The sequence below is a fragment of the Amphibalanus amphitrite genome, unplaced genomic scaffold (assembly GCF_019059575.1).
Source record: "Amphibalanus amphitrite isolate SeventyFive unplaced genomic scaffold, NRLGWU_Aamphi_draft 000684F_arrow, whole genome shotgun sequence".
In the NCBI taxonomy this organism is placed as follows: domain Eukaryota; kingdom Metazoa; phylum Arthropoda; class Thecostraca; order Balanomorpha; family Balanidae; genus Amphibalanus; species Amphibalanus amphitrite.
This window is the reverse complement of record NW_024882178.1, coordinates 142,540-164,347: the sequence shown is the minus strand read 5'-3', so window position 1 is coordinate 164,347 and position 21,808 is coordinate 142,540. Positions and strand designations below refer to the sequence as shown.

The following is a 21,808-nucleotide window of genomic DNA, read 5'->3' as shown; positions in this document are numbered from 1 at the left end:
ATGTCTGCAAAATGTCTAATGCAGCCTTTTTCGTGACAAAACTGATGAGAATAAAAATTAGATCACGATTTTGGTTTTACGACTGATGTCGTGTGATCCGACAATCACCAAATATATTATTTTATATAAAATCACACCAGACAAATCAATTACCAAGGTCTAACGTCTCAGACCATAGTCTTGCACGAAACGTTACTTGATTGACATGCTTGGCATGAAAACAGCGTTTCATCATAAACAGAGTTTCATTGAGCCCGTTCTTAATCCCGCAGAACGGAATGCCGTCCATCGACAATCCGTACGTATTCAACGGCGACTTTGTCGACCGGGGCAAGAAGTCGATGGAGGTGCTTCTGATCCTGCTGGCGTGCGTGGTGGTCAACCCGCACGAGGTGTATCTGAACCGAGGCAACCACGAGGACCCCATGATGAACGCCCGGTGAGTTGGGGATGGGGTAGGATGGTACGGATGAGGGGGAGACATTAGTTGAATGAGACGAGACAACTATCAAAAACACCAACCAAAGGACGAAGCATTGTTCCTAACAAAGTCGTTTTTGATCTTATTTTGTGTCTAATACCTCCCATTCGGTGCCGATTTATCACCACCGTTTTTAACGCAAAATGTGACGAACAAATTTAATAGGATTCTCCTCCATGTCTATCTCCACTACGTTCTCCAGTCAGGAGGGATGGCTCCGACACAAACCACATTGCCGAAATTGATTTCCTGTCAATACATCTCGACTTCGGAGAGCTGTCAGCAGCAGTAGGGATCCCAACAACGTCCGTCGGTTAATTCACACAGCCTGACCCGGCGGCGGCCGCGGCCCGGCCACCGCCCGTCTCATTAGTGCTTGGAGTCGCCGCGACTGACGAGCCCGCCGCCCGGGCGCGCGGTGGTGAGGCCGTCCCTCGGCGCCGTGTACGCTCCTCGGTACCTACCCAGCTCGCCGGTACCCAGAGTTGATCGATGAGGCCACTGGAGCCGGTCGGCGGGCGGTGGTTAGGCCGCCGGTCGAGGTGGCAGGTCAGCGGTAATCAGCGCTAGTTGGGGCCTGTCACCGGTCAGCCGGCGCACGGTTCCTCTGATGCGGCCGGCGCTCCGTCGACCTCATCAGCGGTACAGCGGCGCCGAGCCGCCCGAGATTACCTCACCAGCGCCATTGAGCGAGCAGAGTGACGGCCGTTATAGCGGCCGGTTATTAGCCACCCGAGTCAACAACGAAAGCCTGACGGGGCGCGCTGAAACGACCAGCATATATACGACGGTATATACTATATTGTACACTTTCAAGCAATACTTTTCATACCTGCTCTTATATCATAAATCACTCGTCATAATCTGTTCACTTATAATTGATCTTCAGACAATGATAATCACTGTATGTGGCCATCCGACCATCGATTTCGACCGTTTACGTGTCGCTCACAGTATTTAATTATCATCGTGTCGCTGTAATAACCACTCCGTTAGTGTCGCAGGAGTGGACCCGATGTTTATGACCGGGTCACACTGGCCGGGGTGAATTAATCACATCAAATCCCATTAGAGCCAGTCGTGATTATACAGATGGGGAGGTCCTAGGCTCGAAACAGTAATGTAATGGGCGCAGGTGATGTGCAGAGAGAACAATAATTGATGGAGAGTTCTAAACTGGCCCCAGCGTCAAGGCAATGCATGGCAGAAGTAGGTGCTGACAAGCTAATATAGCATATGATGTAAACAGTAAATACCGTATTATAATAAAATCCACCGCACTATATTTTTGTCAAGCTTAAAATGCATCACTTTAAAAGATGCTGGACTTGATTTGTCACTTGACATTTTCAACACTCCAAAGTTAGAGGCAATACACTGTAAAAAAATGATAACACGTTTTGTGTTATATGGCCAAAAACGACTCGGTACAGCCGTATCTCATAACACGCCACCGTGTTTTCTCATACACGGTAAATCCGTGCTACATAACTCGGTATGAGTTTTGACTTTCCAAAAAGTGGTGTTCCGTAACTCGATAAAGACATGTTACCGAGTTCGATAACTCGCCAACATGTTTCTAGCGTATCGAATAACGTGTAAAATAGCTCGAATTAAAGATGTTAAGTGTTCAATAACACCACTGGTGTTTCTGGGCTCGGATAATTATCGGCTACATAAACTTATTTGTGTTAACATATCCGGAAATTAGATGTTAGTAAACTCGCCATAAACGTGTAACGTGTTTCGTAGCTCGGTTCGTGTTCATATACTTCCCGTCCAGTACCTCCTTTTAGAATGTATATTAACGCAAAATGAGCTGCATTACACGATTCAATGATCACGTTGAGTGAATATATGAGTATATAATTCATGTGGACTTATTGCGATGAAAGGCGTACCTTCTGTGATGCAAACGGGGCTGTAACAGGCCCAGCCGCGTTTAAACAGAGGTAACGTCTTTAACCGCAATAAATCGACATGAAGTATACATTTATACAACTCATTCCACATAATTATTGAGGCGTGTAACACAGTTCGTTTTGCTTTAACACACATCCTCGTTAGCCAAGTTCATTAAGTCTCAGAGTACAGATCTACTCATTATATATTTCAACAGATTGTTCACAGTAAACAATACACATGCGCTCTGAGCCTCATCAGAAGTAACACCACGGCGGACGAGCAGTGGACAGTGGTCCTCCGCGATCAGCAACACTAGTATTGTGAAAGACACCTATGAATAACACGTCTTTGGGCCTGGCGATGGGAGAGTAGAGGTGCCGTTTCACATGCATTAACTGGCGCGGTCTTCAGCTTGTCGAGCCGATCGTCGCAACGATTTTTTTAACGACTTTCCGGTCGACATTTGGAGAGCTATTGCGTCAATACTAGCTGGGAGTTCTGACCGCTGCACTATGGGTCCGATGCACGATTTAGCACGCCAAAAATGATTTAGGTGACTTTCTCAAAATTGCTTGAAATGTGACGCAAACAACGTAAAAATGTCCATATTTTGCGAACACAGCAGTAACTTTTGCCAAAAATGTCACATGTGCCCAATATTTCATCGCAAACTGACACATATCATGGAGCGCCATTGCCTTGTCCACGTCCGAGAGAAAAGGGACGCTGGAATTATCCGAGTATAGGCGCTTCTAAAAAATAGTTAAACGGAAATATTTGGTCAAAACTAATAATTTGAAGCTTGGGCAATGTGATGAATGCAAAATAAGTCAACTGTGTCATTGCTTTTTTATTGTTACAGCTAATTTAAATATCCATGTCACACATGTGTGCGCAATGCTTCAAGAGACTTACAAATACAGAGCAATACTAAATGCCCCCCAATGCCCCCCGGTATTTTTGGTATTAACTTGCTCCCCAATACTTGCCTAACCAGAAACAAGGTCATTTAGCTGCGTCCACCTGCGACGAAGCAAGTTATGAAGCTTTTTTCCGATGATGTCACTGCGCTTAGCTGCGGCTGTGACATACCGGCGAACGCTGCGGCAGGGTCACAAAGGCAAAAAGACCAGGGTATTGGTGGATACGACTAATATTTTATAGACATATATGACAGGAACTCATAACTGATGGTTTTGTAAAATAAAAACTGGCAGTTCTTTCGGGTTAGTGGTCCGAATTCCGGACGTTCCAGCACTAGTCTGGCGACCTGGCCCTCAGGCGGTTTGGCCGCGTGCCCGGCGCAGTCTGGCGACCTGGCCCTCAGGCGGTTTGACCGCGTGCCCGGCCCACTGCCCTGGCCGGGGTAGTTTGAGCTTGACGATTGTAGCAAGCGCACGTATATTCTTGTCGTTCCATCACTAGCAAAACAGGCAGATAAGCAATGTGTATTGCTTACAAAGCCATTCTTGACATCGTCTTGACCAGTCCAGATGGTGTAGGGCCGGCTCAAGTAGAGGATTTTTCAGCTAGCATCGCTCGTATTTTGAATGTTCAATTGACGACTCATGACATTCGAGCTCTGGGAAAGCTGCTTAACAAGTTAAAGGAAAAATGGGTGGCCGCTCATCGCAATAAAGATCGCTTTATGTCCAGAAACCAACATTGGACTCAGCTGACATTTTGTCTGTCAGAGCCTGTCTGCAGTCCGTCATCGGCAGATGGCAGAGGCCGCCGTCCGTTACCCTTTCCGGAGATGTCGCACCGCAGTAAGCTGAGGGCGACCGAGGACTTGCGTCGTGAAACCAGCTCAGGGACACTGGTGTTTGCCGCTGCCTCAAACCTGCAGAAAGATGGTCGCCGGTTATCAGGCCGGCTCGTCCAGGCGGTTGCATCTCCGAATCGCGGTCCACTATTAGCAAAGAAACTGGAGAAGCCTGATGCCTCTGTCACTCAATACACGCCCGAGGAGGCTCTAGCGCTCCTTGTGGACACCAGCCTCAGCAAGGAACAGTACCTTCACCTAAGGATGGAGGCTAAGGCGCGAGGGGCCGACATCTATCCCAATTACCATCGAGTCCGCACAGCAAAGGCTACCTGCATGCCGCCTGATGACAGCATTGAAGTCACTCCGACATTCGCTCAGGTCAGGCTCCAATCCCTGCTGGACCACACCACCGAAAGACTGCTAGAGGCACAGAAGGAGGTGACGGAAGGCCTCAAGCACAGTGATGGTCGAGATTTGAAACTCGTCTGTCACTTTAAGTGGGGTGTCGACGGAAGTTCCGGCCACAGCCAGTGGCAGCAATCCGGCGGCTATGAGGATGACCAGGTCGTAGTCACGTCCCTGGTACCCCTACAGCTGGCGACAGAAAATGGGGTGACTGTCTGGCACAACGGGACCCCGAACTCGCCTCGATTTTGTCGCCCCGTTACAGTCAGATTCGCCAAGGAGACGCCGTCGCTGGTGCAGCAAGAGAAGCAGACGATGGATGAGCAGATTGCTGAGCTCAATCCATTGAAAAGCGATGGGGTGACGTGCCAATACATGCTGCAGATGTCAATGATTGATGGGAAGGTGGTGAACGCCATCACCGGCACCACTTCTGCACAGAGATGCAGCATGTGCGGCGCGACGCCAAGGAACGTCAACAAGCTGGACGAGGTGCGCCGCCTGCCGGTCACTAACCTGGAGTATGGACTCAGCAGCCTGCACTGTTGGATCCGCATCTTTGAAGCGGTACTTCACATCAGCTACCGGCTGCCGATCGAACAGTGGCAGGTCCGCACGGACGAGCATCGGAAGCAGCTGAAAGAGAGGAAGACGTACGTCCAGAAGCGCATGCTCACCTCACTCGGTCTCCGCGTGGACGAGCCGAGGCCAGGCGGGAGTGGCAACAGCAATGACGGAAATACTGCGCGGAGAGCGTTCCAGAGCCCCGACAAGTTCGCTGCCGCCACTGGAGTCAACGAGCAACTCATCCATCGTCTTCATGTGGTGCTGCAGGCCGTCAGCAGCTGCCTTCCGCTCTCACCCGAGTCACTGGAAGCCTACTGCAACGAGACTGCAGAGCTCTACGTCGAGCACTACGGCTGGTACCCGATGCCAACCACCCTGCATCGTCTCCTGGTACATGCAGCTGCAGTCGTCCAGCAGTGCCTCCTGCCAATCGGCACGATGAGTGAGGAGGCAGCGGAGGCTCGGCACAAGCACGTGCGGCTCTATCGCCTGCAGAGGGCACGTCGAGACAGCCGCCTGCACACCATGGCCGACATCTTCGGGCGGCTCATGATCACGAGTGACCCTGTGATCAGTACCAAGAGCGCCTCATCCCGTCGCCAAGCCAGGGCCAGCAGCCGGATGCCGCTGTTGAAAGAGGCGCGCGCTCTGTTGGCTGAGCCGACACTGCCGCAGAACGACAGCCGGACATCCGACGACAGCAGCGACGACGACAGCAGCGGCTGTGACTCGGAGGCGCCCTAGGTGGGACGCGTCAGGTCCATCGTCAAGGAAACTTGACAGCGAGTGTATCATGTGATATGATGTGACGTACGTACACAGACTGTACTTTGTGTTCTTTCATTACATGTAGGAACTGTGATGCCTAAGGATGTGCTACCGTTTGGTAATAAACGACGGCAAATGTTCAATGATCTGTTTTGTGGGAAAATCATTATAACCAGAAGAGAACAATAATGCACCCTGGAGAAAAGGCAATAAGCACCCTGAATACGGTTTACATAAAAACGTCCAGCACTACTCTATAGGTACACACGTCACACATCACATGTCACACGGTACCTATATGTTTAGAAATCGCGCAAAATCCATTTAGAATGTTCTGTCTTTCATCTCTGGTGTAAAAGCAGCCATTAAAGGGCAGTTATTATTTTTGGCGTGCTAATTCCTGCATCGGACCCATAGTGCGCTGGGGCATTGAATTTTCTCATTGAACACGAGGAACATTGCCGCACAAACTAGGAGGCGCACACTCAGAGGCGTGTTGTCTTCGGAGATGGCAGCCTCGCTCCCCTCCACCCATGACACTATAGCGGTACGAGAGGAAATTCTAAAAAGCGTCCAACTTCTCCTGGTTCGTGTCTGAAATAAGAAAAAAAAATGTCAGTAAATGACGAAGTGCATGAATGAACGGCATAATGATACATACTCTAACCTTCGCACGGGTGGGGGGTCGGGGGGGGGGAGCGTTGGCCACACCTGCCAGTTTTTTTGCGTGTGTAAAAAAATCGGCGAGCAGCGCTGCGAAACTTGGTATAGCTTATAATACATCAATTTCACATCGTGAGTAATATTTTCGATCCCGGGTCACATAAGGTCAGGTCACAGTCCAAGTTAAGTGATCATGCCTCTTTAAACTTTGTGATTCAGTCATTTCTAAAGTATATTCGTACATCCCAGAAGTTTGAAACTCATGCTATTGCATGAGCTTGTCATTATGAACAATTTGCATTTCTCGGAATTTTGATATCTGTGACGTAAGGTCAGGTCGATTTTGTGACCCCTCCATTGACTTTTAGTCAATGGAAGAAAATTGAAATCCGCTTCTTTTGGCCGTAAATACCCTCAAACATCGGGACACAGATGAACATGGCACAATGAACCGGAAAATTGCACCTGTGACCCCCTTTAACCCGCGAGTTGCTGGGGGGGGCGTTAAACGCCCCCACTTTTTTCGCCGGGCCATAGCATAAAAACGGCGCGCCGCAGGCGCGCCAAATTCCGGGTACCTGTAGGAAATTGATCGAAGTTTATTGTGACAAAGTTTCAAAAAAATCAGTTGGAAATTTTTTGAGATATCGAGGTTTTAGTGACGTCATGATTTCTGAGTTTTTTACCAAAAACGGCATATGTTCAAAAAATCATATAAAATCATAGAATAGACATACAGACATGCCGTAAAAGCCATTAGACTGCCAATACCATGAACAATCAAATGGCTATCTTCGATTATTGACTATCATTCCGCATTTTCCAAAATCTTGAACTGAATCTTGGCAATTTCTCGTGACTGCTTCACGACCCTGATACATGCATTTCTTAAATTTAACTTTTTGAGCCAAACACGTACACACATGATAAAATGAATGTCACCATCGTGTTCTACGCCCCTAATTACCCATAAACATGTGTCACAGGCTGCGAATATCAGTTTTGATTTTCGGGGATATGTGTCTACCCGGTTGACCTGACCTTGACCCTGACCTATACTTGACTGACCCCTACATGGAGCTGACACTCTTGTAGGCTTTATATGATGGATTGTGTACCGTTTTGACAGAGTTTGTGACGAGAGGCGCCCATTGCGAAGTCCTGAAGTCCATGCTACTGAAAGCCCGATTTCAGGTGTTTGACCTGACCTTGACCCGACCTGTGACCTCAAAATTCAACTTTAAAGTACTCATCTGAAGCGTCTCGTCGCGCTCTTTCGTTTGCCGCCTCGTGCGTTTCGCTGCGCCTATTGGTTCTCGAGTTATCGGCTGGGGGCGTTTAACGCCCCCCCCCCCCCCAGCAAACGGTGTGTGGCGAAATACCCCAGCAACTGCCGGGTTAATGCTTCTGAGGTCATCTCAGGTCACGAACCGTCTCAAACAGTTTCTGAAGACACCAGGAATGTGTTCAGCTTAACAATACGAATCGAATGACTTGCAACATGACCTTTTCCGTGACCTTGACCTGAGGTTAAATTTTTAAGTTGACCTTTTCGGGTCAACTTATAGGCTATTCGACGCGTCTCTCCGACGTCATTTTTCTTTGACCTATGACATCACAGGACGGCAAGCAAGGTCAAATTGTAGCAGTTTATAATGACAAACATTTTATTAAAGTGACTTATCATTTAAAAGAGACGACAAAACGTTGATACCTATTTAGTCAGGAAGAGAGGGGCAAGTATCGTAGATATTACTCTAGACTACTTTCAGTACCTAACAAGTGCTGAAAAAATCGGACGTCACAAGAACAGTCGCTTTTTATTTTTTAGTCTTTCAAATAACTATATCACTGGCAGTTTTACAGACACATATTTTGTTAATTTTTAGGATGTGTATGGCTACGAAACGGGAGATGTTCAAAACCGTGACACTTTTTTGAGACACCCTGTAAAGGCAATAAGGAATAAGGATCTCTCCGACATATGCTCCGTTTTTAACTTCCCTAAATTAAAAAAAAACTGGAGGAGTTTTGAGTGTAGAAATATCAAAATATTGATATTTCTTTTTCGGAAATTTTGTGGTAGCAGTTTCCTTTGTCATGCATTTTGTACCTAATGTGCGATTTTTGAGTCTTTTGATTGAAAATCTATTTTGTGATTTATTCCCGTGAACGACCTTTTTATTTTTTAGACGGAAAATGTCCGAACATGACCTCAGTTTGACCCCCATAACTCATGACCCGAGGTGACCTAGGACGCATTTTTCAGGAGTTGAGTGAAATTGATGTCCGGAGGAGTACTAGAATCGGCGAGTTAAAAATCGCGGCCGTTTTTGAGTTATCAGCGTAAAACAACAGGGGTGCCTCCCACTCCCCAGCGGGTCGCGGGCGTCGCGGGTTAAGCCCGCACCCTTTACTGAAGTGACCGTCCCTTGACCTCTAAATGGCCATTCCCTGCCATTATACTCTACACGAAAGGCCAACGTTTATAAACTAACACATACTTGGCGATTAGGTAAGTTCACCATCGACTCTATAGTTTATACCTATTATCGGTAACGTCCAACATCAACCCTGATCAACCCAATAGCCAATGCACATCAAAACAAGATACCTATATTACTATAAGAACCATCAAAATACAGACGGCTGAGTTTCGGCGTCCGGATCCGTCCGCCGGAGGAGGCCGTCAGCCGTCGCTATGGCAACGGCCTGGCGCTTGGACAGCGGGACAGCTGACCACGGGAGCGGGACGAGAGAGGGAGAGCGCAGGGGTAGAGCGGGGCGCCGGTGCGCCCGGGCTCTCGTCGGATTTGGGTAATCGCACTAATCGGTTATGCTTTTGACGATAATAAATATGTTAAACATGTGATTTTAATTTTCAATATCGGCTTCATATTATAGAAGGCAAGACCCTAGTCTACTAAAATACAACAGAGTCCCATGCAGACACTAATTGTGATTTGTGATATGTGAAATAATAAATCGGCAGAAATAGGACAATACCTTCTTATCCTGTTAGCAGTTGAGCCGCATTCATCAAGGAATGAAGTCCTGCCTCACAGTCTTGAGCTCTGACTGTGGGACTTGGAGATTTACCTTCATTCGCTCATCTTGAGCCGTATTCTGAAATAAATAAATTGTGTCAGTTCGCAGCCAAACAGATGTCTACCTACTTCTTATCCACAGACAAATAGAAAAGCAGAGGGAGGTACCATGGAAAAGAGAGAGAGAGAGAGAGAGAGAGAGAGAGAGAGAGAGAGAGAGAGAGAGAGAGAGAGAGAGAGAGAGAGAGAGAGAGAGAGAGAGAGAGAGGGCAAGAGAGAAACCAGGCAGACTAATTATAACTAGCTGGTAGATACATGGCAAAAGTTGAAAAGGTACAGTCAAAATTATTCATGTAAGTAGCATGTTTACAAACGCACACATAGCCACCAGTGGTGGAGTGGCAAAATGAGAATCAGGGCCGAGGGCTCCTCCTTTCCATCCATAACGCCACCATGGGTGTCGATTTGTATACCTTTGGGGGTGCTGCAGCACCCCCAATGCTCAAATGAGCACCCCCAATGGTTTTCCGGGCACCCCCAATGATTTTGTCCCTCAATAACTCCCACTAACTCTGCTTGAGGAAAATAATTGTTCTGCAGTCTTTCACTACTAAAAATAAAACAATTACGCAATTTACAATGCATGAAATAAAGATGTAAAGAAAAGAAAAGTTAGATTTAAGAAGAAGGGCGAAAAAAGACGTTAAGTTGCAAAGACACTGGTGTGGGTCCGTCGTACACGGGTGTCGGACCCTTAGAGCTGCTGGTGCGTACCCTTTACAAGCCGGCAGGGGGCTCCAGAGACCGGCGACGGGCCCTCAGAGACCGGCAAAGGGCCATCAGAGGCCGGTGGTACCTTCAGAAACCCTGTGAGGTCGTCTTTAGAGACCGGAACGGACTCAGACGCCGATGGGGCCCTCAGAGTCGCCGGTGTGGGGCCTTCAAATGTCACCGGTGGCAGGGTAGCCGTCGCATGCGCACTTGTGGGGCCTTCAGAAGCTACGATGTTGGGCCCTCAGAGCCGCCGATATAGGGCCTTAAGAGGCATTAGTGTGGGGCCCTCAGATATGGCAATGTGGGCCCCTCGGACTGGATGCGCCGGTGTGGGGGCTTCACAGTCGCCGGTGACGGCCCTCACAGGCGCCGTTGTGGTGGCTCTCAGAGACACTGGTTTAGGGCCATCACAGGCGCGCGTGGGGCGCTCAGAACTGCTGTTACGGAACGGACCCTTCATAGGCCGACAAGAAGAAATCAAGAGGTCACCGGTGCCTTCAGGAGCCTTGTGGGGTTCTCAGAGACTGGCATGGTGCGCTCAGACGCCGCTGGGAGCCTCCGAGTCACCTGTGTGGGGCCGTCAGGGTCGCTGGTAACTGACAAAGGCCCTCAGAACCGCCCATGTAGGGTTTTTAAAGGCATTGGTGTAGGGCCTCAGAGTTAGGGGTGTGGGGCCCTCAGAGACGCCGGTGTGGCGCTCAGGGGCGCCGGTGAGGGCCCTCACAGTCGCCGTTATAGGGGCCCTCAGAGAAATGGGTGTGGGGTAGGGGTACCCATTTTTCCCGATTTTGGAAATTTGTGGGTGGGGGTGGTTTTTCCCATTATTTCGCGGCTTGTGATTCCAATGATGCCAAAAATATTGAAATCAAAGGTGGTTTAGGGGTCGCGAATTGAGATTGAAATTTGCGTATTTACCTAGAAATATGCCTATTTGACGCTGATAATAAATCGCACTAAAGGCAAAGTTTTCGTTTTGAAAGTCGGGTAGAGGGGTCATTGAGCGCTCATTTTCTCATCCAGATCGATGTGCTCCATCACGTGGTTCCGGTTAAATGCTTTACTAGCGATCATTACGATGTCGATATTGTAACATTTGGTGAAAAGCGCCGGTAATCCTGGCGACCAACAACAGGAGCAAAACATCCCGGACCGGGATGTTTTGCTCCTGTTGTTGGTATCATTCTGGTCAGCGTGTAATCATTTTTTGAAATCTTCTGCCTCTTGAAGGTCATGAGTTGTAATGGTGACCTTTGATGACCTGTGAGGTCAAATTAAAATGTGACCTTTCAGTTGCCACGTCTCTGTTCATGACAGGCTCTTTGTGTCCATATACAATTAAAGTTTGTGCAAATGAGCTCAGCATACATCTCACAAATCATGGCTCCGAATGGATTCAAATCATGTAATTAAAAAACGATCAAACCATTTTGACCGTATGCTTCCACAAGAAACTCCGTCCTGATCGCTCACGGCTACGATGTAATACACCTATGAGACAGGGTAGGATAAATCTGCAGGTGTTCTACCCAAAAATATCAACTTCTAATCCGAAAACAAACTCGAAAGCGTCGATTCTTTCCATGCCCACCAACCATGTACTATTCCATTTCTTCAGTGGGGACAGATACACACCGTTCTTGTGTAAGAGTTTCCGATACCATTGCAGATCATTTACGAGTTCATGTTCGACCACAGGCGACTAGCCATGCGCTGATACGTGCATGGTTGATATGTGACGAAGACCTTTCACAGCTTCTTGCACAGATCACTTGTGATCTCAGGTACCTTATTGGCGTCTGAGTCTGAAGAACCTAATGTAGCAGGAGATTTTCATCCTGCATGGGCCGTATGGTGGTAACCAGGACGTGGCGTCATATAAAGGATTGTGCGTGCAGAGACTGAAGACGAGGAGAACCAGGTCCGCCACCTAAGGTCAATGGCCCACCCACTGTGCCGGCCCCCAGGCAATGCCAGGAGTCAGTAAAAGGTTCTGCCTCGGAGTTGGCTGAGCCGTCTAGACTTTGGCACCTTCCTCATTTTCAGCTTTAGGCAATGACATTCGTCGACTTCAGTTCAACATCAGCTGAGGGTTTGGACTGAGCCTGTAGAGTGCAGTGTGCAGTGTAAGGTCCGTTATCTTGAAAGGATACTGCTGGCAGCGGCCGTCACCAGGCACTGGTTCCATGACATGCTATCTGCACCCGTCTCAAGTCATCAGCTGGTATAGGAGTGACACATGCCCAGAATTGGAGTCACGAGCAGTCGTGCACGCGTTCGGCCAGGCCAGTGCTGTCCGTCATCAGCAAAATTGCAAACATATTTCTTTCATAATGGGGAGGATGGAGTTTCGATGTTACTGTCCCGTGATGTTCTTGGCCAGCTTCCTTTCCATTATGCACAAACGCACATGCTGTGTGCGTGTTTGGGTGTTTGGGGGGAGGGGCAAAGCTACACTCATACAGCAGCCACCCGACGGTGGTGTAAAGCTTGCGCCCCTCCCTCAGCCGTCTCTGCAACTCCGGGACTCGGGGAGGTGGGCTAGCAAATTGGCAAAGGTCATCAACTCATCAGTCATGCATACCGGCATAGCTTAGTGCTGTTTTTATCTCGGTATAGATATACAGAAGCAATTGATAACTTCTTTTTCTATTTCATGCCATATTTCCGTTAAAATACGGCATGCGAGTTATATGGTTATACCGTAACGGTTTTTAATGCCCCTTCCGCCCAAATAGTATCGATAGGTCAATGTTCATGTCCCGGGGAACGGTCATTTCCTTTGCTGAATGAGACGACTCATTGAAAATTAGGTGGTTCCAATGAGAAAGCCTGGATCGCTGATTTTAGCCCCCTGACTACATAGCCATTCGTTCTAAGAGTTGCGGTCTTGCGTAGGTACTAATGACGGTCTAAGCCAGAGTGAGTGTAAATGAGCATTGAGCATATGCTGTTCATTGACCAAAATGATATTTTTGGTGCTCTCTTTTACCGCTGCACGTCGAATATACAACTAAAGCAATGTTGCACGGTGTCTAACAGTCATTAATACCACTGGAACACGTTGGCTTTGCATATTTATAGTCGTTCAAATGAAGTCATTTTTCCACTAAAATTAAAACTCCAATGCAAGCTTGCAACCCATAAAAGTGAGCTAATATACTTCTGTCACTGCTATAGATCCAGAACAGAGCAAATAATGATAAAATCGACCCCGACCTGTTGGCATGGTAACCTTGTCCCAACATAAAAATAATGGTAATTTAGTCGATGTTCTGCTAAAACTGACATGTTCGTTTTGAATTCGTGACCCCCAAAAATCGTTTGGCTTCGTTATTTTTGGCACAGATGGAATCAGAATAGACCAAATAATGGGAAAATTGACCCCAACCTGTTGGCATGGTAACCTTGTTCCAAAATTGAATAGTATTAATTTGGTCGATTTTTCGCTAAAATTGGCATTTTCAATTTGAATTCGCGACCCCTAGAAATCGTTTGATTTCGGTATTTTTGGCAAAGATGGAATCAGAATAGACCAAATAATGGGAAAATCCACCCCCACCTAAAATTTGAAAAATTGACCCAAAAATGGGTACCCCTAGTGTGGGGCCATTACAGGAGGGTGTGCAACTCGCTCTGGCCCCCTATAGGCCGGTTAAAACCCCCAGAGGCCGACAGGTGGCCCTCAGAGGCTGGCTTGGGGCCCTTATGGAGATCTTAATGTTAGTACTTGTGGGCCCATGAGGTGTTTTTACGAGCCCTGTGGGGCCCTTCTGAGTCCAAATATAGCCAACGTGGACCCTCAGCGGCCAATTGGCGCCGCAGGGCCCTCATGCCCGAATAACCCGATGGGCCCCTGAACCTGATGGGGGGGGAGCATGTGCCTAACGGGCCCACCTGGCTACGCCACTGAGGAAAATCGTAAACCCGTAAATATCGAAATGCGATCACCTGCCATTTTTTTCAGCGATTATTGTGATCGTCTGATTAACGCCGGAGCCTCGTAGCTATACCGTTGCCTCCCGCGCAATGTCCGCCCCTGCGGACCGCAGGGGCTGCTGCACCGGTGCTAATCGCGGTCATCGGTTTCTGTCACCTTATTACAGAGGTGCCGGGGCTGCTGCCGAGCTGCTGGCAAATGTACGAGTTTTTTTTTCGGAAAGATGTTTATGTAATGAGGAAGCCAAGTACTAGGACGACCAGAATGATTTTGAAGAACGTTCAACCTTTGGGAAATATAAGTGGAAATCCCGGGATTATCAGTACCTTATGGGGATGGGATACCCATTACCCAACCGTGCCTTGTACGGTTGTGCCCCATGGCAAAGCTGCAACCTTTCACCCGGTGCAGGGGTTGAGCAGTGGCCAGTGAGCACCCCCAACCATTTTGAAAAATCGACACCCCTGAACGCCACACTAGTCACTACACGGATAATATTTATGTAACCACGCCTAAAAGGCATTTATGTAATATCACTGATGTTATTGCTAAGAAAAATTTGGAGCAAGCATCACTTGTACTTACCAACAAGACGTCACACGCAGCACAGACACGACCTCCCTGGATCGCACAAAGATGGCGACTGAGGCCCACGCGGCGCTGCATTTGGCGCGAAACTGAACCGAGTAAGTTAACAACCCACAGTGTTAATTGGTGTTAATGTCCCTCAAGATCGCGGCCCAAATAACCCCATTCGGGTTTTTAAACTCGACGCAGAGGGGTAAAACACGGCAACGTGTCATTCAACACGGTAGAACCGTGCGCAAGAATGCTTCCACAAAATCGTATTCGTGTTTCGGAACACAGTGTCCGCCAATAGGGTTGGGACCTATCTGCATGCTCTGCATGTTTTGGTAAAATAAGAAAGCTCAGAATTTTTAATGATTTAATTTAAAATCAATTTGTTAAAAAAATGCCTACACGGAGAAAAATAATTACTCCCCCCGGGAATCACGATCCCCTATTTGGGAATCAACTGACACCCATGGTGTAATCCGATTCTGAAAAACGGTGTCCATACACCGTTTTTTAGTGTAAATTGATCTCGGTCAGAATCACATACCCAAGGGTCATTTGACTCCCAAAATTTTGACTCCCATTTTAGGTGTCGTGTCAAAAGATCCTGCAAGGTGTCAGTGTAAAATGACACATCTAAGCGTTTTTGACGCCATCATGAGGAGTTTTTATATCCTATAGGTGTCATTTCACACAGTTGAGCGTTTTCGCAATCCACGACTCCCTTATTAGGTGTAATTTGATCCTCAGTGGTGTCATAATATTCCGTACAAATGACTTATTGAGTGTAATTTGACCCTGGGTAGTGTCATAATATTCCGGTGTCATTTGAGCCCCATTGGGTTCAAATGACACCGGAAATGTTATGGCACCACTGAGGGTCAAATTACACCTAATAAGCGAGTCACGGATTACGAAAACGCTCAACTGAGTGAAATGACACCCATAGGGTTCATGATAGCAGTATAGCGGCGGAACATCTTCAATTAAGGGGGGAACCGATAGATCCAGCTCTCAAATTTATCGAGAGATCCGTAGGGATCACAGATTCGAGTCTCATTTTTTGCTTGAGATCCTGTGAGATCATAGATCCTCACTTATTTTTTGTCAGCACAGAAATAAAAAAAAACACTTGTTGCAACGCATAACCGTTCTGTTTGAGTGATTTTATGTGCTCGCACGTCATAATCCATAGTTTTGTGGCACTTATTGATACAGAAACCCTTTAAAACATGGTTTCAAATGTTGTGCATGGTGGGATCCACTCAGATCATAGATCCATGTTCTTGATTTATCGTCAGATCGTATGAGATCATAGATCCAAGATGAGTTTTTCACGACGGATCCGATGGGATCATAGATTCTAACCTGTTACCTGCAGTTTGCTTCGAGATCCACTGAGATCATAGATCCATCGCTCGGATCCATGCACATGTTTGGTGCTAGCCATGGCTGGTCCGCTACGAAGATGAAATAGGCAATAGCCCCATCAGCAGGCTGCACTGTCAATTTGCGGACGAAGATTTGTGGAAAAATGCGAGACGAAGAAATGCGGAGACGAAGAAATGTGCGGACGAAGAAATGCGAGACGAAAAAATACGGAGACAAAGAAATGCGAGACGAAGAAATGCGAGACGAAGACATGCAAGACGAAGACATGCAAGACGAAGACATGCAAGACGAAGACATGCGAGGCGAAGAAATGCGAGACGAAGAAATGCGAGACGAAGAAATGCGAGACGAAGAAATGCAAAACGAAGAAATGCGAGACGAAGAAATGCGAGACAAAGAAATGCGCGGACGAAGAAATGCGGAGACGAAGAAATGCGAGACGAAGAAATGCGAGACGAAGAAATGCGAGACGAAGAAATGCGAGACGAAGAAATGCGAGACGAAGAAATGCAAGACGAAGAAAGGCGGAGACGAAGAAATGAGCGGACGAAGTTTTGCGGACGAAGAATTGCGCGACGAAGAAATGCCATGCAAAGATTTGTCCGGATACGCTGCGGTATCAATTGATTTTCGGTGACTCAGACTCCGACTCCAGTACCGGCTTTCAAAGTCTACTCCGACTCTGACTCCGGCCACAGTTCTGTCAACTCCACCCAACTCTGACTCTGACTCTGTAACCCTGGTGCGAACCACAGCTCAGGTCCAGTGGTTTGAGTCAATGGCCGGCCAATCAGCAAGCTGCATTGTCGTGTGACGTCATTTGTGTTCTAGCCATGCCGGTCCGCCACGAAGATGAAATAGCTCGACCTTGCAGGAAAACCGTTAGGAAAGCCGTTGACTTCAGTTGCCGGAAGTGTGCCCACGTGGGTGCGTGTGGTGTGAGCGGGGAGAGGAACTTATTTGAATTAACGCGCTTGTAATGTCGCCAAACGTTGTTTAAAGTGTAGATTTACTTCAAGTGATAGTGCTTTAACGATAGACTTCAGATTTTATTTGTAGTTTGCTCAACATGCGTATTTAAATAACGAGGCGCCCTGCACTCGGCGAAATTTTGAAGTAGGACAAGATAGCAACGCCCCATGGAGACGGAGGTACGTTTTTATGTCATTAAGCAGCAGAATAACTCTACCTAAGTAAGTAGCAATAATCACCGGTTGATGGAACATTGACATTGTTGAAATGTGAGTAATTCCTTACGGTGAATGGAGTCACGGACCCATGAGCTTTACGATAAGTTTTCATTAGATTTCGCCATACATTTCGTGCCCAAATGTTTTGGAATTTATTGTTGCATATAAAATAAAGAATGACATACATGTATTGTTATTTGCGTCACGTGGTTAACAACTGCAATTATGACTCTGTTGGAGAGTGTATTTTGATCCCATAAGGTGTATGATTCCGAGAATCATTTGACAATATCTGGTATAAAGACTGATTGAAAAGAAGACGTCATCGTCAATAGATAAAATTGTAGCTGCAAAGGTGAAGACACATGTAAGCTACATTTAAAGTCTCGTTGCAGTCTGGCTAATCGTTCCTATAAGCTTCAGAAGCAGAACATACCCATGGGTATGTTGGTTAGTTGTACGGGGACCCGCAGTTGCTACTGTACAGCGACCCTGAGTAAATTGTCCCAGCACCCTCACAGGGAACAACGAAAAGCTGTCAGAGGGCACGCACAGAAAACCTCAGCTGCTCTTGTACACGGACCGACAGTCGATATCAATGTTATCGGTCGTTACTGGACAGGACAGACGGCTAGAGTTAGGGTTCGTGGACACTTCCTAGAGTATTATGACTCTGATTTGGGGTGTATTTTATACCACATGTCGTCAAATGATTCCCGGAATCATACACCGTGTGGGATCAAAATACACCCTCAAGATCCGATTACTCCCTGAAGTGACACCTAAAAGGGGTGTTTTTTGAAGCGTACCAAAAACGCGCAGTTTCCAGGAGTCAGATTACACCCGGAGTCAGACTTTTCAGACACTTCCTAGAGTATTATGACTCTGATTTGGGGTGTATTTATACCACATGTCGTCAAATGATTCCCGGAATCATACACCGTGTGGGATCAAAATACACCCTCAAGATCCGATTACTCCCTGAAGTGACACCTAAAAGGGGTGTTTTTTGAAGCGTACCAAAAACGCGCAGTTTCCAGGAGTCAGATTACACCCGAAATCAGACACTTCAGACACTTCCTAGAGTATTATGACTCTGATTTGGGGTGTATTTTTATTCCATAAGGCGTATGATTCCGGGAATCATTTGACGACCTACGGTGTTAAAATACACCCTCAACCAGTGTCATAATACCCTAGAAAGTGTCTGATTCCGGGTGTAATCGGACTCCAGAAAACTGCGCGTTTTGGTACGCTTCAAAAAACACCCCTTTTAGGTGTCATTATTTTTTTCAGTGTAGTTAGCTCAGAAATTAATTAATTGTGACTGAAAACAACTTGCTTCTGATTGGTCGGGCTAATCATGACGTCACATGTAGGTATATAGCTGTCTGTATATTTGGCGCAGTTGAGGCATACATTTTCTATGTATTTCCCTATGGTAAATCGGAGAGATTGGTCGTGTTTTCAGTGTCTCTTTATTTTGCGCTGGTATTGCGTGGCTAAGAAGTTTTATCAAGAATGACATATGTGATGATGCCCCCTGGGGGTCCGGAAACGGTGGGGAGTATGTTTAAAAAAAAAATTGTTTAATAAAATTTCTTTCATCGGGGGTGTTTTTCTTTCCGAGATGGTTGCCGACCTGCGCCGTGCTCTGGAACAACCTCAGGTGAGTGTTTTCGACTGGTAGATCCTCAAATGGTTGATTAACGAGTTGATTTTCTTGCTGTTTGACTTCTCTCTTGTTCAAACGCAATTGCACACCCATTTTCAATTGATGATCGGTCCGTTGGTTTCAAGCTGACCGATTCCTTTCCGCCACCGTTCCTTGCGCCTGGGGCTCGTCACAAACAATATTTATAATGAGGCTGGCTTGTCGCTTGTCAACATATAGTCTTCACTGCCTAGGATGGTATCTGTCTCATAAGGAATTTAGGACACGGAAGTCTCCCCAAAGTATATAATTTTGATGCCTCCCTTGAGGACATAACCTGAAGCCACCATCTGATACCTGATAGCTACCCACCATTCTCTCCTTTTCTAATGCCTATCATCCCAAAGATAATCGAGTACATCCCCATTTAATGTCGCCCTCAATGCTGAGATTAGATCTCCCGCTGGTCCTTACACTATATGACGCATACCTCAATCTCCCTCAGACTCACTCTCTTTGTCATACCTCTCTCATCCCACTACAATAAATTTGATCCCGCGTCGACCTCTCAGTCCCTCCCAGCAATTGTTCTAACTCCCTCCAGCGGTACATATCAGGGACAATAAACGTAATTTGTTCAATAGACTCCGTGATTAGTGTAAATTTCGTCTAAGCTTACTCTTACCTCCCAACGACTTATCGCGCCCCATTCCAACATTGGAATCGTGTGTGCTCTTCCTAGCACATCTTGGGCTCCCTGGCCCAATATCCTCGAACACCTACATCACTTGACCCTGATTACTTGTCTAAAGGTGCAACGCAGGTAGCGATTACATTATTAGCGTTCGTCGATGGGTGTGATTGGTTCAATCAATCTCTGCCGGCCCACTCTCTTCGAACACCTACACCATTTGACCCCGATTACTTGTCTAAAGATCGACGCGGGTAGCGTCAGTTATTAGCGTTCCTCGGTGGCTTATGATTGGTCCGTCAACCTCTGCCGCTCACGGCACATCTCTGTTTCCCTACCAAAACCCCGCGGCCGGACGTTGGTTACTGACCCTTGCAGCCCTTCTATGAGAGACCGTCTTACGCGTTTTTCACCTAACGAACCGGTGGACACAATCCTGCTGCCCCGGCGACCGCAGTCTCACCGGGCTCATAGACAGGTACCTACTCAGTACTCTCATGCAGTCATGGCACCCGCAAGTGGCGCCTTTGAATCATTGACCGGTGTGACTCGAAGACTCCATGACTGAATCTATCCTACAATTTTATCCGACGCCGTGGAATCCTGTCCTGCAGATGTGTGTTCAAGCGCGTTAGCGTCATGAGTGATACATGCTGCGATCCTTTCCGACGGTGGACTTACCTCACCTCATCCTGGCGGAATTACCCCTTCGCCTCAATCTATCACCTTCGTATTTTGTCACTCACCTTCGGCGGAGTGCCCCCTCGTCCTGTCTCTCTGACTCACCTCTCAGCTTGGGCGTCTTATGGCGTTCTTTGTTCTGATATCTGCCTAACATATTTACTTACTTACTCCGTAACGTGAGACAGTCCAATCCTAGAAGACTTAGACGTATCAGCAGAGTCAAAAACACATGAAAGTGTTGCAACATACCTCCTCTTCGGCTAGCATCCATCCTTAGATCTTTCCTCCTTTTGTAATTCCGGTTTCAATAGCTATCGACCACTTCAGGGTCACTCCTTCTGTATCTCCTTACCTGTCTGACCCGTAGAATCCATTCAGTCCATGTGCGCACCGCTGCGCGGTACGAATCAATTGTTACCCGCGACCCGAACAAAAAAAAAAAATCATTGGATAGAGAAATCTGCGCCGCCAAATACTCAGACCATCTACTACTCCTTTCATCTACACGATATTTACGCCTATCAGCCGAAACGTCTCTACCGTAGCTTACTATATTCACTCAGTGACGTCATATTTCTAGGAGATTGCCAGTTTCATACTTGTTGATCGGTAATGACGTCATAAGATCCTGTCGCCTGCGGGTTAGTACATCCTGACCTCTCATCGTTCAACCTTGGAGACGCTAACTTTGATCGGAATTTCAACTCGACTATTCTGAGTGTTGCCTGTGATTTAATGAAGTAATTCTCAGTAGTGCCCAATCATTTGTGATCATGAATATTTTTATGTGGATTGTTGTCTGGCGTCCCTCGCCACGTTGTCGCAAATTTCTCTGGGGACGTAAGTATTTGCATCAAGGGAATTCTAAGGTAGTGCGCCGGATTAGTCTCAATTTGGCATTTCAATTTAAAAACAATCCAACTCATGTGATTTCATGTTATCTTACTGAACCGATTTATGAGAGTCAATTTTATAATGCAGGTTTTATTGACATACTCGACTAGATGATATATTTAACTTGCAATTCAATTGCAATTGACAATCGACTTGTGTTCTAATTTAAGGAAGCTCGGTTCACCGATTGCTATGTTGTTGAAAGTATACAAATTTTGGCAAATGTGATATCCAATTATTTGAGTGGGAACATCAGCAATGAGAAATGGTTATATCAAATCAAGGGGGGACTGTAAATTACAATAAGCTAATGGGGAATGGACCATTGGAGAATGGTGCTAATTTCAAACTAATTTGATGGCTCGGCAAAGACTGGTGTAAACAATAGTACGCTCATTGCCATTTCTCCAGT

The 21,808-nt window shown here is 46.9% G+C and overlaps 1 protein-coding gene across 1 annotated transcript in view; it reads left to right on the top strand.

The window, feature by feature from the left end:
- LOC122364582 (serine/threonine-protein phosphatase with EF-hands 2-like) overlaps positions 1 to 21,808 on the top strand; it is a 78,866-nt gene that overhangs the window by 19,613 nt on the left and 37,445 nt on the right. Inside the window, exon 7 of the mRNA XM_043335135.1 lies at positions 273 to 439. Coding sequence (XP_043191070.1) covers positions 273 to 439 — 167 coding nt within the window. The remainder of the gene's footprint in view (positions 1 to 272; positions 440 to 21,808) is intronic.